Source organism: Bos grunniens, chromosome 27, assembly GCF_055505025.1.
Source record: "Bos grunniens cultivar Pamir isolate PY7600 chromosome 27, Bosgru_T2T1.0, whole genome shotgun sequence".
Lineage (NCBI taxonomy): Eukaryota > Metazoa > Chordata > Mammalia > Artiodactyla > Bovidae > Bos > Bos grunniens.
Genome location: NC_141191.1, coordinates 39,780,501 through 39,797,090, shown reverse-complemented (window position 1 = coordinate 39,797,090; position 16,590 = coordinate 39,780,501). Strand labels below are relative to the sequence as shown.

The 16,590-nt window shown below is 47.8% G+C and overlaps 1 protein-coding gene across 17 annotated transcripts in view; it reads right to left on the bottom strand.

Annotated features, from left to right (window-relative positions):
- CSGALNACT1 (chondroitin sulfate N-acetylgalactosaminyltransferase 1) overlaps nt 1-16,590 on the bottom strand; it is a 339,147-nt gene that overhangs the window by 70,453 nt on the left and 252,104 nt on the right. For 12 of the 17 annotated variants that reach the window (XM_086380519.1, XM_086380521.1, XM_086380522.1 and 9 more), the window contains one exon: nt 12,187-13,053. The exons of the other annotated variants lie outside the window; for them this stretch is intronic. In XM_086380519.1, the coding sequence (XP_086236645.1) occupies nt 12,187-12,796 (610 nt within the window). In that variant the 5' untranslated portion in view covers nt 12,797-13,053. The remainder of the gene's footprint in view (nt 1-12,186; nt 13,054-16,590) is intronic. 17 annotated transcript variants of the gene reach the window in all.

The window sequence follows — 16,590 nt, the reverse complement described above, 5'->3', positions numbered from 1 at the left end:
AACCCCTCCTGCCTGATTCGGATCACATCTCCCGCCTCTCCCCTGTGTCCAGCTGACTCCTGCACCTGACTTGATTCGGATCACATCTCCCGCCTCGTCCCCTGTGTCCAGCTGACTCCTGCACCTGACCTGATTCGGATCACATCTCCCGCCTCTCCCCTGGGTCCAGCTGACTCCTGCACCTCATCCCTGTTGAGCCCCTGAACTCTGCACCACCTGCTCTGCATGGCCACCCTGCCATATGCTGCCAAGCCTCTGCAGGTCCTGACACCCGTTGGACTGGGTTTTGCCCTCAAAGCTTTTGTCCCTTCAACAGCAGCAGGAGGCCCAGCTGTGTTGTGGCCTCACATCTGGCCCACCCTGCAGCCAAGCTCCTAGCCCTCTGCCAATGGTCACCGACCAGCGATGGCACGCAGGCTTTTGGTTCTTATGTTTGAATGCTTGGCCTCGGGCTAATGACAGTGTGTTTGGAAGACGATTTCCAAACTGGAAACTCATCATTCAGGCAGTCAGTTGACTATGGTCAGAAACATGTAAACAAGAATTCTTTGTATTTCTGTCTGTTGAATTAATCTTATAGTAAAAGTAAGATATAGGTCTTCATTCTTCCAGCCTCTGCCCACTTCCCCATCCAGTCTCTGCCAGTATTGGTGTCTCATATAAGAAAGACATGATTTAGCACTTACATAAAGGGGAAAGAAGTCTGACATCAATAAATACCACTGCTGCCTAAAATCCCTTTTGAAAAAGTGTGATGTTAAGTATGTTCCTGGAAGCGTGTTCACTACACACCCTGGAGAAATGCCTACGGAAAAGCCCAGGGGACTTCCTGATGGTCCACTGCACGCCATCCTCCGTACTTCCACTCAGGGGCAAGGGTTCGATCCCTGCTTGGGGACTGAAGAAACTGCTGCCTTGCAGCATAGCCAGAAAAAAAAAAAAAAAACAAGCCCAGGATTCTATTGCTGTTGTTGTTCAGTCGCTAAGCTTTTGGTTGAACCCCAAAGCTACCACCTGCCAATGTACTGAGCCCTATCCTGCCCTCCTGTTCCATGGCTGCAGCCTTGATGCAGGAGTCTTCGCCACCTCAACTATTTTTAAAACTTTTTCATTAATCTCCCAGCCTTTGCATTTTTTTGAGGACAGAGATTATATCATATTTATTTTTAAGTATCTTTACTGAGATGTAATTCACATACCAAACAATTCACTGTTTCAACTGTACAAGTCACCCTTTTTTTTTTCACTGTATTTACAGAGTTTTGCAACCACTCAGTTCAGTTCAGTTCAGTCGCTCAGTCGTGTCTGACTCTTTGTGACCCCATGAATCGCAGCATGCCAGGCCTCCCTGTCCATCACCAACTCCCGGAGTTCACTCAGACTAACGTCCATCTAGTCAGTGATGCCATCCAGCCATCTCATCCTCTGTCCTCCCCTTCTCCTCCTGCCCTCAATCCCTCCCAGCATCAGAGTCTTTTCCATTGAGTCAACTCTTCGCATGAGGTGGCCAAAGTACTGGAGTTTCAGCTTTAGCATCATTCCTTCCAAAGAAATCCCAGGGCTGATCTCCTTCAGAATGGACTGGTTGGATCTCCTTGCAGTCCAAGGGACTCTCAAGAGTCTTCTCCAACACCACAGTTAAAAAGCATCAATTCTTCAGCGCTCAGCCTTCTTCACAGTCCAACTCTCACATCCACACCTGACTACTGGAAAAACCATAGCCTTGACTAGACGGACCTTTGTTGACAAAGTAATGTCTCTGCTTTTCAATATGCTATCTAGGTTGGTCATAACTTTCCTTCCAAGGAGTAAGTGTCTTTTAATTTCATGGCTGCAGTCACCATCTGCAGTGATTTTGGAGCCCCCCAAAATAAAGTCTGACACTGTTTCCACTGTTTCCCCATCTATTTCCCATGAAGTGATGGGACCAGATGCCATGATCTTCGTTTTCTGAATGTTGAGCTTTAAGCCAACTTTTTCACTCTCCACTTTCACCTTCATCAAGAGGCTTTTTAGTTCCTCTTCACTTTCTGCCATAAGGGTGGTGTCATCTGCATATCTGAGGTTATTGATATTTCTCCCGGCAATCTTGATTCCAGCTTGTGTTTCTTCCAGCCCAGCGTTTCTCATGATATACTCTGCGTATAAGTTAAATAAGCAGGGTGACAATATACACCCTTGACGTACTCCTTTTCCTATTTGGAACCAGTCTGTTGTTCCATGTCCAGTTCTAATGATTGCTTCCTGACCTGCATACAGATTTCTCAAGAGGCAGGTCAGGTGGTCTGGTATTTCCATCTCTTTCAGAATTTTCCAGTTTATTGTTATCCACACAGTCAAAGGCTTTGGCATAGTCAATAAAGCAGAAATAGATGTTTTTCTGGAACTCTCTTGCTTTTTCCATGATCCAGCAGATGTTGGCAATTTGATGTCTGGTTCCTCTGCCTTTTCTTTTCTTTTTTTTTTTTTTTTTGCTTTTTTTTTTTTTTAATTTATTTATTTTTTATTTTTATTTTTTTTAATTTTATTTTATTTTTAAACTTTACAATATTGTGTTAGTTTTGCCAAGTATCGAAATGAATCCGCCACAGGTATACATGTGTTTCCCATCCTGAACCCTCCTCCCTCCTCCCTCCCCATACCCTCCCTCTGGGTCATCCCAGTGCACCAGCCCCAAGCATCCAGTATCAGGCATCGAACCTGGACTGGAATCTCGTTTCAAAGATGATATTTTATGTGTTTCAATGCCATTCTCCCAAATCATCCCACCCTCTCCCTCTCCCACAGAGTCCATAAGACTGATCTATACATCAGTGTCTCTTTTGCTGTCTCGTACACAGGGTTATTGTTACCATCTTTCTAAATTCCATATATATGCGTTAGTATACTGTATTGGTGTTTTTCTGTCTGGCTTACTTCACTCTGTATTATAGGCTCCAGTCTCATCCACCTCATTAGAACTGATTCAAATGTATTCTTTTTAATGGCTGAGTAATACTCCATTGTGTATATGTACCACAGCTTTCTTATCCATTCATCTGCTGATGGACATCTAGGTTGCTTCCATGTCCTGGCTATTATAAACAGTGCTGCGATGAACATTGGGGTACACGTGTCTCTTTCCCTTCTGGTTTCCTCAGTGTGTATGCCCAGCAGTGGGATTGCTGGATCATAAGGCAGTTCTATTTCCAGTTTTTCAAGGAATCTCCACACTGTTCTCCATAGTGGCTGTACTAGTTTGCATTCCCACCAACAGTGTAAGAGGGTTCCCTTTTCTCCACACCCTCTCCAGCATTTATTGCTCGTAGACTTTTGGATCGCAGCCATTCTGACTGGTGTGAAATGGTACCTCATAGTGGTTTTGATTTGCATTTCTCTGATAATGAGTGATGTTGAGCATCTTTTCATGTGTTTGTTAGCCATCTGTATGTCTTCTTTGGAGAAATGTCTAATTTAGTTCTTTGGCCCATTTTTTGGTTGGGTCATTTATTTTTCTGGAGTTGAGCTGTAGGAGTTGCTTGTATATTTTTGAGATTAGTTGTTTGTCAGTTGCTTCATTTGCTATTATTTTCTCCCATTCTGAAGGCTGCCTTTTCACCTTGCTAATAGTTTCCTTTGTTGTGTAGAAGCTTTTAAGTTTAATTAGGTCCCATTTATTTATTTTTGCTTTTATTTCCAATATTCTGGGAGGTGGGTCATAAAGGATCCTGCTGTGATGTATGTCGGAGAGTGTTTTGCCTATGTTCTCCTCTAGGAGTTTTATAGTTTCTGGTCTTATGTTGAGATCTTTAATCCATTTAGAGTTTATTTTTGTGTATGGTGTTAGAAAGTGTGTATTCTTCACAGAGCTAGAACAAATAATTTCACAATTTGTATGGAAATACAAAAAACCTCGAATAGCCAAAGCTATCTTGAGAAAGAAGAATGGAACTGGAGGAATCAACCTACCTGACTTCAGGCTCTATTACAAAGCCACAGTTATCAAGACAGTATGGTACTGGCACAAAGACAGAAATATAGATCAATGGAACAAAATAGAAAGCCCAGAGATAAACCCACGCACATATGGACACCTTATCTTTGACAAAGGAGGCAAGAATATACAATGGATTAAAGACAATCTCTTTAACTAGTGGTGCTGGGAAAACTGGTCAACCACTTGTAAAAGAATGAAACTAGAACACTTCCTCTGCCTTTTCTAAAACCAGCTTGAACATCAGGAAGTTCACGGTTCACGTATTGCTGAAGCCTGGCTTGGAGAATTTTGAGCATTACTTTACTAGCATGTGAGATGAGTGCAATTGTGCGGTAGTTTGAGCATTCTTTGGCATTGCCTTTCTTTGGGATTGGAATGAAAACGGACTTTTTCCAGTCCTGTGGCCACTGCTGAGTTTCCCAAATTTGCAACCACTGCTGCTGCCACTAAGTCGCTTCAGTCGTGTCTGACTCTGTGCGACCCCATAGATGGCAGCCCACCAGGCTCCCCCGTCCCTGGGATTCTCCAGGCAAGAACACTGGAGTGGGTTGCCATTTCCTTCTCCAATGCATGAAAGTGAAAAGTGAAAGTGAAGTCGCTCAGTCGTGCCTGACTCCCAGTGACCACATAGACTGCAGCCTACCAGGCTTCTCCATCCATGGGATTTTCCAAGCAAGAGTATTTAAGCCGGGTGCCATTGCCTTCTCTGTTGCAACCACTACCACCATCTAATTTTGGAGCGTTTCATTGCACTAAAAGGAAACCTTGTAGCTATATTAGCAGTCACTCCTCACCCCTCTCCCTACCCACCCACCCGAGGTCCTAGGCAACCAGCAATCTACTTCCTGTCGCTACAGACTTGCCTCTTCTGGACATCTCAGGTAAGTGGATCACACAATATGTGGTCTTCTGTATGTGGAGTCTCTTCACTTAGCATCATGTTTACGCTTTGCAGTGTAGATCAGTCGTTTGTTTCTTTCTGTGGCAAGTAATTTTGCACGGAAGTCATATGGTGTGCATCAGTCCGTCTAAAGGTGGACATCTGGGTTGTTCCCACCATCCGGCTGTCATGAATATCTGTATCCAAGTTTCTGTGTGAACATACATTCTCCTTTCTCTCGAGTCATACCTTTAAGCAGAACCACTGGGTCATGCAGAAACTGTTTCCCACGTTGAGGAACTGCCAAACTATTTCCCAAATTCTCAGCCCTCTCGAATATCCCCTCTACCCTGCTATCATAGTGACCAGGCTAGCCACAATTAAAAATGGTCAATAATGGCACACGCCCTGTAGGGTAAACTAGAAACCCTGAAATGCACATAAACCCGCTATGATCTTGGTACTAATTTTCAGGGTCACCATCTTGCCACACCTTCTCCCACCCAGAGCTACATCCTCTTATTGAATACTCCAGCATCCTGCCTGCAGGTCCCCGAACATCCCAGGGTTCACACGCCTCCAGGTTCTGCCTTCGTCTCTCCCGCTGTGCAGAGCAGCCCCCCGGCCTGAGCCTTCTCTGTGAAGACCTTGCTGACCCTGCGGTGGGCTGGGCCAGTCTCTCCCCTGGACCACTTTAAGGTGTGACTCTGCTGTCATCACCCGCAAGGGGCAGGGGTCGTGTGTGTGACTCTGGCTGCCCCCAGCATGGATGACGCTGGCACATGGGCCCCCCAGTGAATGAACAGACTGAACATCCAAGCCTTCAGAAACCTCAGAGCTTAACTCTCCTATTACCCATCTAGCCTTCCACTTAAGAAGCTATGACACTTTGTGGGACTTCCCTGGTGGTCCAGGGGTTAAGAATCTGCCTTCTAATGCACAGGACTCAGGCTTGATCCCTGGTCAGGGAACTAAGATCCCACACGCCATGGAGCAACTCAGCCCACGCACCATAACTGAAGAGGCCGCGTGCTGCAACGGAAGACTGCGCATGACGCGATGGAGAGCCGGTGCGTCACAAGCAAGGCTCAACGCAGCCCCACACACGCTGGAAACAGACATTCGAAAGGAAGACTGCGCACGACGCGATGGAGAGCCGGTGCGCCACAAACCAGGCTCAACACAGCCCCACACACGCTGGAAACAGACATTCGAAAGGAGGCTCTGACACTCCCGGCCACACCTAACCCACCACCTCCTCCTGGAATCTCATTTCCCCTCCACTCTGTCCTCTACCATCAGCGTCCTCCCCACAAACACCCACATCTCCAGATTGTGTTTTCCAGACCAACTGATAAGCCAGTGGAACCTCCAAGGATGGAAAGTCTGTTCCTTCCCTTCATCTACGTTCACAGCAAAGATGGGGTTGAGGGCAGAAGGAGAGCCAGGCAGGACGCAGGCCAGCGTTTCCACGATGGAGCCACTCCCCTTGGGGTCCAGCCCTCCTGCACCTCAGTTCCTTCAGCTCCTTTAAGGAGGATGAAGCCACCAGGGCCAAGGTTCAGCACCTGGCAGCCCACCTCCCCATGGACCCCCGCCCACCTCTGATCAGCAGCCCCAGTGGAAGCAGACAGATACGGATGAGAAATGCTTTACAGACTCCAGGGACTGCTGATACTCTAAGCAAAGCATAAAAGGTAATCTCAGCACTGCGCCCCAAAAGCTCCCATCCTTGAGAGAATCAGATAGAGCCTGACTAGTGATGCAGGAAACTCTGGCTGCTGCTGACAGAGACATTTACAATGTAAAGGAACTGGGGTGTGGGGGGGTTTGGGGGGGCAGTGCTCTCTACAAAAGGGCTGTGTTCAAGGGTGTATGTGCAGGGACTTCCCTGGTGGTACAGTGGATAAGACTCCACCTACCAATGCAGGGGACACGGGTTCAATCCCTAGTCCAGGAAGATCCCACCATGGGATCCCATGGCAACTAAGCCCACGCACTACAAGGACTGAGCCAGCCCTCTAGAGCCCACACTCCACAGGAGGAGAAGCCCTGGAATGAGAAGCCCGCAAACTGCAAGCTCTCCATCCTGTCTGCCTGCAGCCACCTCCGTGAACCATCTGCTCATCCCCCCACACCCCACCCACCACACAGAATCCTTCCTCTTTCTAATTTCTGCATCAAGACCCCCAGAGGCCCCCCCAAGGGCCCGGAAATGCACCTGAACACCTGTCTTACCTTTCCTCCCCAAGTCACAAAAAGGCACACCAAGCATCATGGCCTCAAGCACCCAGCCCTCCAGATACCCGGCCCTGGGACCTGGCTTGACTTGTCTAGCAAAGCTTAGCATCGTGGTCCTCAGGGCATCCCTGGAGGTTAAGCTGAGGCATCAACAAAGGATGCAGAACACTCAGGATCCTCACTCTGCCTCAGCCTCCTGGGAACCAGCCCCTCCCCAGTCTTGGCTGCAGAGCACAGGAGGTCACTGCGCAGCGGCCACTAAGGTTTTGGAGCCACTTCCACATCCCCTTGTTTTAAAACGGGTCTCAGGGCACCATCAAAAGCTTCACTTTCTTGTGACTTTTGGCTCAGCTCCATCTCATCCTAAAATCAAATCTTGTGGCATCTGACCCACTCTTGCTTCCACTAACCCTAGAAAAGCTGGAGCAAGTGAGCTGCCCAGGCTGGTTCAGAACCACCCCACGGAGAAGGCAGACACAGCACCTCACACAGGACTCACATTATCCAGTGTTTAGATGGTTACAATAATAATTCAGGAGGCTACATTGTTTTCCTAAAAGAAATCAATCCTGAATACTTATTGGAAGGACTGATGCTGAAGCTCCAATACTCTGGCCACTCAATGAGAAGATCTGACTCACTAGAAGAGACCTGATGCTGGGAAAGATTGAAGGCAGGAGGAGAAGGGGACGACAGAGGATGAGATGGTTGGATGGCATCACCGACTTGATGGACATGAGTTTGAACAAGCTCCAGGAGATGGTGAAGGATAGGGAAGCCTGGTGCGCTGCAGTCCATGGGGTCACAACAAGTCGGACACAACTGAGTGACCAGACAACAACAAATTGTTTTATGGCTGCAGATGCCAGAGCTCTATTTAAAATATGCCATCAAAGCCAAAAGTCGTGCCACTCAGACCTGAACAGGAGGTGCTAAGCCACAAAGGGCAGTGTTCTGTTCACTTGAGATAAATGGTTGGGTTTCCGAATGCGCAGGATCTGATCATGTTTTCCTCCTTTATCTTCTTTTCCCAGATGGTTGTACCAAAGATTCATGCTATTATATGAGAATCCAATGCAAAAATCAGTGCCAGAAGAAACATCTGGAAACAGGGGTCAACATCGCTTCCTCTATCTTTTAGAGATAGATAATAATTCAGTCAGCGTGGATAACAAATTAGACGGTAATCAGCAGGCGTTCCCCTCCGCAGGTTTCACGGAACTGCAGGAAGTGGCCACGGTCAGAGAAGACTGTCCGAATCCCTCCTTCCCAGACAGCAGGATCCGGAGGACTGGGGCGCCCCTCATGAACAGTCCCTCAGCAAAGCCAAGAGGAACAAAGCTGAAGCTGTGCTTTGTATTTGCAGGAGCTGGGGCCGGGTGGGCCTTGGGGGACATGAAACTCGGCCTCTGACTGAAGGACAAGGAGACCCAGCTGCTGGGAGGTGTGGGGTCTGGACCAGGGTTGCCCAGCCCACCCTGGCATCACGCCTCCTGCCCCAGGGCTGGCTTTTAAGTTGACACAACCATTATCATCCGGAAGCATTCTCAGACTTTCATTATTCCTCGTCTGAACACAAAGAACCCCCAGCCTTATCACAGGAATTCAGGGTTCAGCCAACCCGTGACCCTCGTGTGGAGCCCTACAAGCGTGTGGAGCCCAGGTCTGCCCAGGGACTCCCACTCAACTGCCTGCTGACACCCAAACACAAAAGGGTCCAAAGTTAGGCTAACAAACCAAACATGTTATCTTAGAGACAGACTTCATCCTTACAAGGTTCTGTCGCTTGTTCTGATTACATGGAAAGTGAAAGTGTGAAAGCGTTAGTCATTCAGTCTGATGCTTTGTGACCCCATAAACTGTAGCCTGTCAAACTCCTCTGTCCACGCGATTCTCCAGGCAAGAACACTAGAGTGGGGTGCCATTCCCTTCTCCAGGGGATCGTCCCGACCCAAGGATTGAACCCGGGTGTCCCCCACTGTGGGCAGGTTCTGTACCATCTGAGCCACCAGGGGACTTGCAAACTTCGAGTTTACAAACCTAAACATGTTATCGCAAAGACAGACTTAATCCTTACAAGGTTCTGTCACTTGTTCTAATTCCTATAGAAAAAAGATTCCAAATCAGACCCTTTCTCTTCCCTTCTTTCTCCCCGACTAGGTGTAGATCAAAGAATCATGAACCAGGATTGCAAAGACCTTCATACATAACTCAGTCCAGCCACCTCTCTGATGACAGAGTCATCAGTTACAACCTTCCAGCTATCCAGCTGATGACAGAATCCTTGTAGAGAAGGAAACCCCACTTGGTTCAGAAACGTCTCTGTCTGACAGTTATTCCTTGCACTGGATTTAACTCTGCCTTCCTGCAGTTCCTGGCCAGTGGAATCTTTTGTTGACACCCATTTACTGAGAAAGTAAAAACTGCCTCCATAGTCTTTTGTGATAAGAATGAAAAAGTGGTATCAACTATGTGTACGACAATCGTACGAAATAGCTGAGTAGATGTTCCCCAAGTTTGGAAGGCGTGTGTGGACCGACCTGCCTTTGCACACAGGGTGTTGCCCACACGGGGCAGCGTGACAAGCGGTCTCTGAGAGGAAGTCAGTCATGCCACATCAGCTCAGGGACAAGAGGTCCGGGTCTCTCCTGATGGAGAACCACAGGCCTTACACTTAAGATACTGTGCACAGAAAAGCAGAGATGTCAAACACGAATGCAGATTAAAACCACAAGGGTGAACATGCCCCAGTGCAGGCGCGGACCTGTAATCAAGTTCTTTTGAAACGGTTTTGTGTGAGGGGCAACCAGGAGTTCCTTTTAAAGGATGTTTAATGATTTTCCCTGGAAGTTGGCTAGGCAAATAACAGTTGTGGAAATGTTTTATAAGCTCTCAAGCTCCCTAAAAATGAGAGGCTACAGCCTCATGATATTTTAAACACTTACCGAATGCTCACCCTGTGATTACTAGCTTCCCGGTGTGCTGAGCCTTTTAATACCTCAGAATAAATAAGTCAAAAAAATCCTGACACCTATGGATGAAAAATGGACACTTGTCATCTGCCTCTACAAGGATGAAGTCACTGACCATTGCAGTCACTGACCTTCAACTTACCCTGAAAAGAGTTTCAGGTTGAGAGTAAAAACGAGGCACTCAATTCTCTGGGAAAAACTGGAGGAACAGATCTCAGATACTTTCAGGAGATTTTATGAGCCTTATTTCCTGTATCTTCTTATATGTGGAAAAGTACCAAAATCATAAACAATGACATCTGCTCCTCGTGACCAGCAGCAACCTTCTTCCAAAATGTGTTGCTTCACGGACCCCCTTCACCAAAATCACATACATCCTGACCTCCACCCCACTTCTTGGGGCGTATCCTCAGAGATGTCTGAGATGCTGTCCCTGGCTAAAGTCCTCATTTTGCACCCAAATAAAATTTAATTCACAATTCTCAGGTTATGCTTTTTTTTTTTTTTTTTCAGTAAACACATCAAAAGCTTGGTCTTGTGTAAGATTTCTTTACCGAGCTCCAGGTATACGAAAAGATAATATATCAAAACTGCATTAACTTACAGTTCACCTGTAAAGGGAAAAACGGTAAGACTGGAAGGCATCCAAAGAGAACAGGCATGAGGAGCAGAGGGAGGGTTTCTGATACGACTAAACGCAGTTTGTCCTGCCTGCAGGTGGATGAGATGGTCATTACAGAACCCAGTAGGGAGCATGATGAGTGGACAAGCCATGTGTCTGGGAAGTAGGTCCTATTCAGAAACAGGAGGAAAAGTTGGGCAACCTCAAAGGCAGCTCCTCTACCAAATTATCAGCTGATTTTTGAATCAGTAACAATGGAAAAGTCAGTAAGAAGAGCCTGCAAGAAACTTCCAAGAGGAGGCAGCTTTCTTCTAAAACTGGCACAAACGCAAGTTAATACAAGGTTGCTCTGCATCCATGAAGAAAAGAGCCATTCACTCTCAGCTTCCAGGTGCTCTGACGACCTGCAGTGTGACCCAGTGGTTAAGGACCTGGATGCTGGAATCAGAATTCTGGGTTCACACCCCACTGTCACTTGGTAAGGGAGCAATTTTAGGTGATTTACTTAATCTGAGCCTCCATCCCCTCACCCCCTCCAAGGGGTCACTGTAAGTGTAAACTTGCTAAAACAGAGCTGCTGCTGCTGCTGCTGCTAAGTCACTTCAGTCGTGTCTGACTCTGTGCGACCCCATAGACCGCAGCCCACCAGGCTCCCCCGTCCCTGGGATTCTCCAGGCAAGAGTGGGGTGGGGTGCCATTTCCTTCTCCAAAACAGAGCTAGACCAGCCTGGCACACATTAGTTATTATTGTTCTGTGACCTGATGAAAGGACCCTGTCTCCAGAAGTGCCTGTAAGAAGTCATAAAACAAAAACTGCCTGTCACACTCAAAACCGCTCTTGGCTAAGCTGCCATAAAACCAGTCTAAGATGGTACAAACTGGTCTAAACCAATCTAAACTGGTCTAAGCTGGTCTCAGCCAGTTCAAATGGGTCTAAGCCATTTCCACCTGGTCTCAGCTGGTTCGAACTGGCCTCAACCAGGTCAAACCGGTCTGAGGCTTTTTATACTGGTCTAAGCAAGTCTCAGCCAGTTCAAACAGGTCTAAACCAGCCTCAGAGGCTTTTTAAACTGGTCTAAACTAGTCTCAGCCAGCTCAAACAGGTCTAAACCAGTGTCAGAGGCTTTTTAAGTTGGTCTAAACAAGTTTCAGCCAGTTCAAACCAGTCTGAACTGGTCTAAATCGGTCCGGGCCTGGGCTCATGGTGGATTTGTGCTTGCTTCAGTCAACAGTACTGTCAGTCTGTTCCTGGCGGTGCTGCCTGGTCAGCTTCCCCTCAGCTTCCTTTGTTCCCTCCTTGACTCTGCACCTTCCCTGGCCACGCTGAGTCATCTTGCAGGTCACAGCCACTGTGGTCCCTTGTCCTTAAAGCAGCTCACACAAAGCCGTCTGTCTCATCCCCAAAGCCACCGCGGACCTCCGCAGCCCGGCCCTGCCTGGACCGGGACCCCGGGCCCCTCCCACCACTTCCCACCCCAGTGGTGAGCCGGCCAACCTTCGATGAAGTCCGAGGCCGTGTAGGGCCGCTGGTCGGGGCTGCTCTCAGCGGGGCTGTTCAGGGCCTCCACGGCCGACTGGATGGCCTCCACCAGCTCGTCCCGCTTGTCCTTGCGCACGGGCTTCTCCTCGGGGTGGCGGGTCAGGCCGGTCTCCAGCTGGTACACCTTGTGCAGCGTGAAGCTGTCGAAGGGCACGGCGGCGTACTCGGTGGCCTGCTTGACGCCGGCGTGCACCTCTGCCCTGTCCACCTGCGAGCGCAGGAAGGCCAGCAGGTCGGCCTGGGCCCTGCCCGGGGCGCCCGCGGGCTCCCCCGCCAGCTGCTGCGCAGCCCTCAGCTGCTCACTCCGCTCTTGCAGCTCCTCCTGCAGCTGCGCGATCTGCCTCTTGAGGCTCCCGACGTGGTCGCGGTGACGCTCCTCCCAGCCGAGCACCGCCGCCTGAGAGCCGGCCCTGCCTGTGGGGCCGTTGGCCCTGGGCAGCCCCTGGCGCTCATCATCGCCCCTCGGCGTGCAGGCCAGCATGTAGAGGACAGACGCCGCGCAGCAGAGAAGCACGAGCAAGACCACCACCCGGGAGGCCCAGGCGAGCAGCCCCCGGCGCAGCATCCTGGCTCAGGAGTCGGCCATGCGGCCCCGGCCCGCAGGGGCGTCTCCAGACTACACCTCCGGAAGCACGCGTGCGAGGGCCCCCGAGCCACTCTCATCCATTCCTGTCTACACCGCCACGCCTCGTTGCTGGGAGGCCACCACCACGCGCAGCACTTTCCTGACTTCCGAAGGACGAACTTGGGGGCAGAGGCAGCAAGTCGGGGAAACCATCCAAGTCGTCAGGCTCATTCCCATCGTAACCTTCCAGAGGGGATCTGGGGAGAGACAGAGGGCAATAACACTCACTCAAGACGATAACCTCCTTGTGTTCACCATAAGGGCCAATAATCAATATGCAGTGGGGTTTATGGAAAATACTGGGAACTCCTGGGCAGTTCAGTGTTAGGACTGCTACACTCTCACTGCCCTAGAGCCGGGTTCAGTCCCTGGGCAGGAAACTAAGATCTGCAAGTCATGCAATCAGCCGAAAAGAAAAAAGAATATGCTTACAACAGGTGATTAAATATTGTTTGGTGTTTCTGAATCAGAATGCAGGTACCCATTTGCAGAGGCGTGCACACAAAAAACAAAGCATGCAGAAAAAAAAACAGGAAGATGGCAAAGTGTGAGCTCTCTCTTACTAGAGTAGGATTAATGGTGAGCTTTCTTTATCATGTCCATTGTCCACAATGGCACATATTATTTTCGTGGTTAAAAGGGAAAAGCAAAACTTAAATGACAATGGGATTGCAGACATGCCCTGCTCAAGCCCAGATGCAGACAGTGAGCATCCCTGATCTTGAGGGCACCCTCCCAGGGGAAGAGCTTCAGGCCGGCTCAGGATGGTCCTCACACGTTCTGCTGAGCAGCATGGAAGCACCTGGAGGCTCAAATATGCCAACGCTAAGTTTGGATGGTAACATGCAGAATGAGCAGATAGTTCTTCCAGGGCAGTGGGTGATGAGTTTACAGAGAAAGGGATAAGGCTGGGAGGAGACCTGAAACACTGCTTGGTGAGAACTCAAACCCAGGATGCCTCTGCCCACCCTCCAAGAGGGATTCCCTGTCCTGGCGGCTCACCAGGAATACCCAGCCAGACCCACACGGCCTGTCACACGCACACACTCTGTACCTCAACTTCACCATCCCCCCAAACAAATGCAGGGCCACCTGGCTCTGACCCACTGTCCCCCTTTCCCATGCACCCCTTCCTCCTCCACCCATCAATGACCCTCTCTTCCTCACCCCCTCAACCCCCTCCCTTCCTCAATCCCCTTTTCTCGACTCCCCTGCCCATCTGAGCCACAAAAAAGAAAGAACAATAAATGAATCAAATAAGATTTCTTGTTTTGGGAGATTTTAATAAATTTTCCTAGATGCACTCATCTTCTTACTCAACATATCACTTCCCTGAAACGAGCTTCCTGAGGGTACTGTGTCTGGGTCATTTCAATACTTAAAAAAAATCCCTGCGATAACAAAGTTACTTTTCACATAGTCTTCACTAGACCTAGATATCCAGATTCTCGCCTCATTTACCGGTGGGCTATCTCACTGATGGAACGGAAGAACTCTAGGCAATTAGTAGCTTCTGGGCCCCAGGGAAAAGGAGGAGGTGATCCTTCTGCACCCTCCGTGTGCTGAAAATGCAGCGAACAGCAGGGTCACTGAGTCTGAGTAGTCGTCCCTTTGTCCTGCAGCCACAGCCGGGGGTTTTTCTCTCCTGCTCCTCAGGGGATGTGCCTCGTATGATATTACTGTTACCAAAATAGCTGATTTCCCAATTTTCCGTTAAGATGCAACACCTAACATTCTCTCCAATGTCTCCCTTGGCCTGAGGATTCTCCAGCCTATACTTTAGCACAGTACCTGGGTATCGGTGTCGAGTTTAAAGTGCATGTTTAGTGCATGTTTCCGTCTGATGAAAATCCCAGGATTTATGTAATTACTGTAATTCTGTGATTAAAAACATCTCAGCTTGGGAATTCAGGCACCGTGCTGTTTTTAATGACATCCCTTGGATTAACTCATTATATGCGAGTACTAACTCATTATATGCGAGTACTAAATTACCAGTGAAGACACGTTACCATGTTATTCGGCCACTTTAAAAGACTTTTACTTTAAATGGATTGTCACTAAAGACCAAATAAGCAAGTCAAAAAAAACCCAAACAAACAAATGGAACATTCAACACCATTAATTGTGCTGGGGAAACAAAGTATGCAATCTTTCTAATGTTTCGAATGGAATAATTGTTGTATTTGCATAATAAATTGAAATCATGTTGGTTAACTGAAGCAGTGCATTAAAGCAATGGTTAAAAATTTTTAAAACTGTACAATAATTATTTTGTTCCGTTCCATAAATCTCTTGAAAGTCTAGTCCAGCTTTTGAAGTTGACTAGTATAAATTTCAAAGTTATTTGGTATTTCACTCTTTGAGATATAAAAGGAGAAAAAAAACAGGCTTAGTAAGAAGTGACTTTTTAAAAGAATCAAAAGCCATAAAAATTACTGCCAAGGGAGCAGTGATGGATTGCTCCTCTTAAAGGTCAGGAGCGGATAAGGTACATCAGCAACAAAACTCCGCACCTCTCAGCACGCAGTGGTTTTCGATGTTTCTAGCAATCTATCCTGTAATCAAAATAGTAAACTGGTTGCACGTTTGCCTGCTGGATTCAGGAGGCTTATCCTCGCCACTCCTGCTTCTACGGCGACATCGTATTTTTCATCTGCAGCAAAGGTGTTACCTTCCCAGCTCTACCACATACACATGCAGGACGCCTCGATGAGATACAGCCATACAACCCGGACCAAACTACAAGCAAACCACAAGGGCCCAGCCTCTCCCGCTCTCTGCAGAGGTGTTGGGAGAATGAAAGAGTTAACATTTACACTGTGTTTACAGCTGCAGATGGAGCCCACCATGTAATTACCAGGCACTATCATCAGAGACAGTGAAAATACAGCTGTTACCATCCCAGCAGCATTGTGCTACTATTTAAAAAACAGAAAAGGCACCCAGATTTCAGAGGAGTTCCATCTTTGGGGTAGTTAAGGGCAAGACCTGATGGGAAGAGCCAACTCACTGGAAAAGCCCCTGATGCTGGGAATGATTGAAGGCAAGAGAAGAGGGCAAGAGAGGATGAGATGGTTGGATGGCACCAATGGATACGAACTTGGGCAAACTGAAAGATGGTGAGGTACAGGGAAGCCTGCTGTGCTGCAGTCCATGGGGTCACAGAGTCAGACGTGACCTGGCAACTGAACAACAACAAAGTCCTCTCAGTAACCAACCTTAGGACGAGTAAAAGGGAGGTGCATGTTCCTACTTCTTAACTACAAAAAAATCCTCGGGCTCGTTGCATCTGCTAGCTATATTTTACTGTTTTTAAATCTTTTTTTACCTTATTGTCATTGCAATTAGCATTAGATTTTTCTGGTACTCTAGTTAGTAGAGCAAAGTTAAGGATGATTTTTTGTTGTTGTTCATTGTTTAGAGAGAAAAAAACAAGAGCATAAATGTATCAGACATTTCAAAATGCTGTTTTACAAAATAACCAAATATTAGGTTTTTTTTAAATCCTGATTAAAAGTAGACATAAAGTAGTGATAGATCACTGTGAAGTCAAGCAAGGGCATACACCTTATGTCTGTTTTTCAGAAAAGCTCAAGAAAATAAACCATGGATATAGCTTTAAAGCAAAAGTTTGACTCAAATCCAGTACTTTAGAGAAAAGTGCACCTGAGAAGTAATACTTTTTTTCTTTTCTCTTCACCCAGTCGTGTCTGACTCTTTGCGACCCCGTG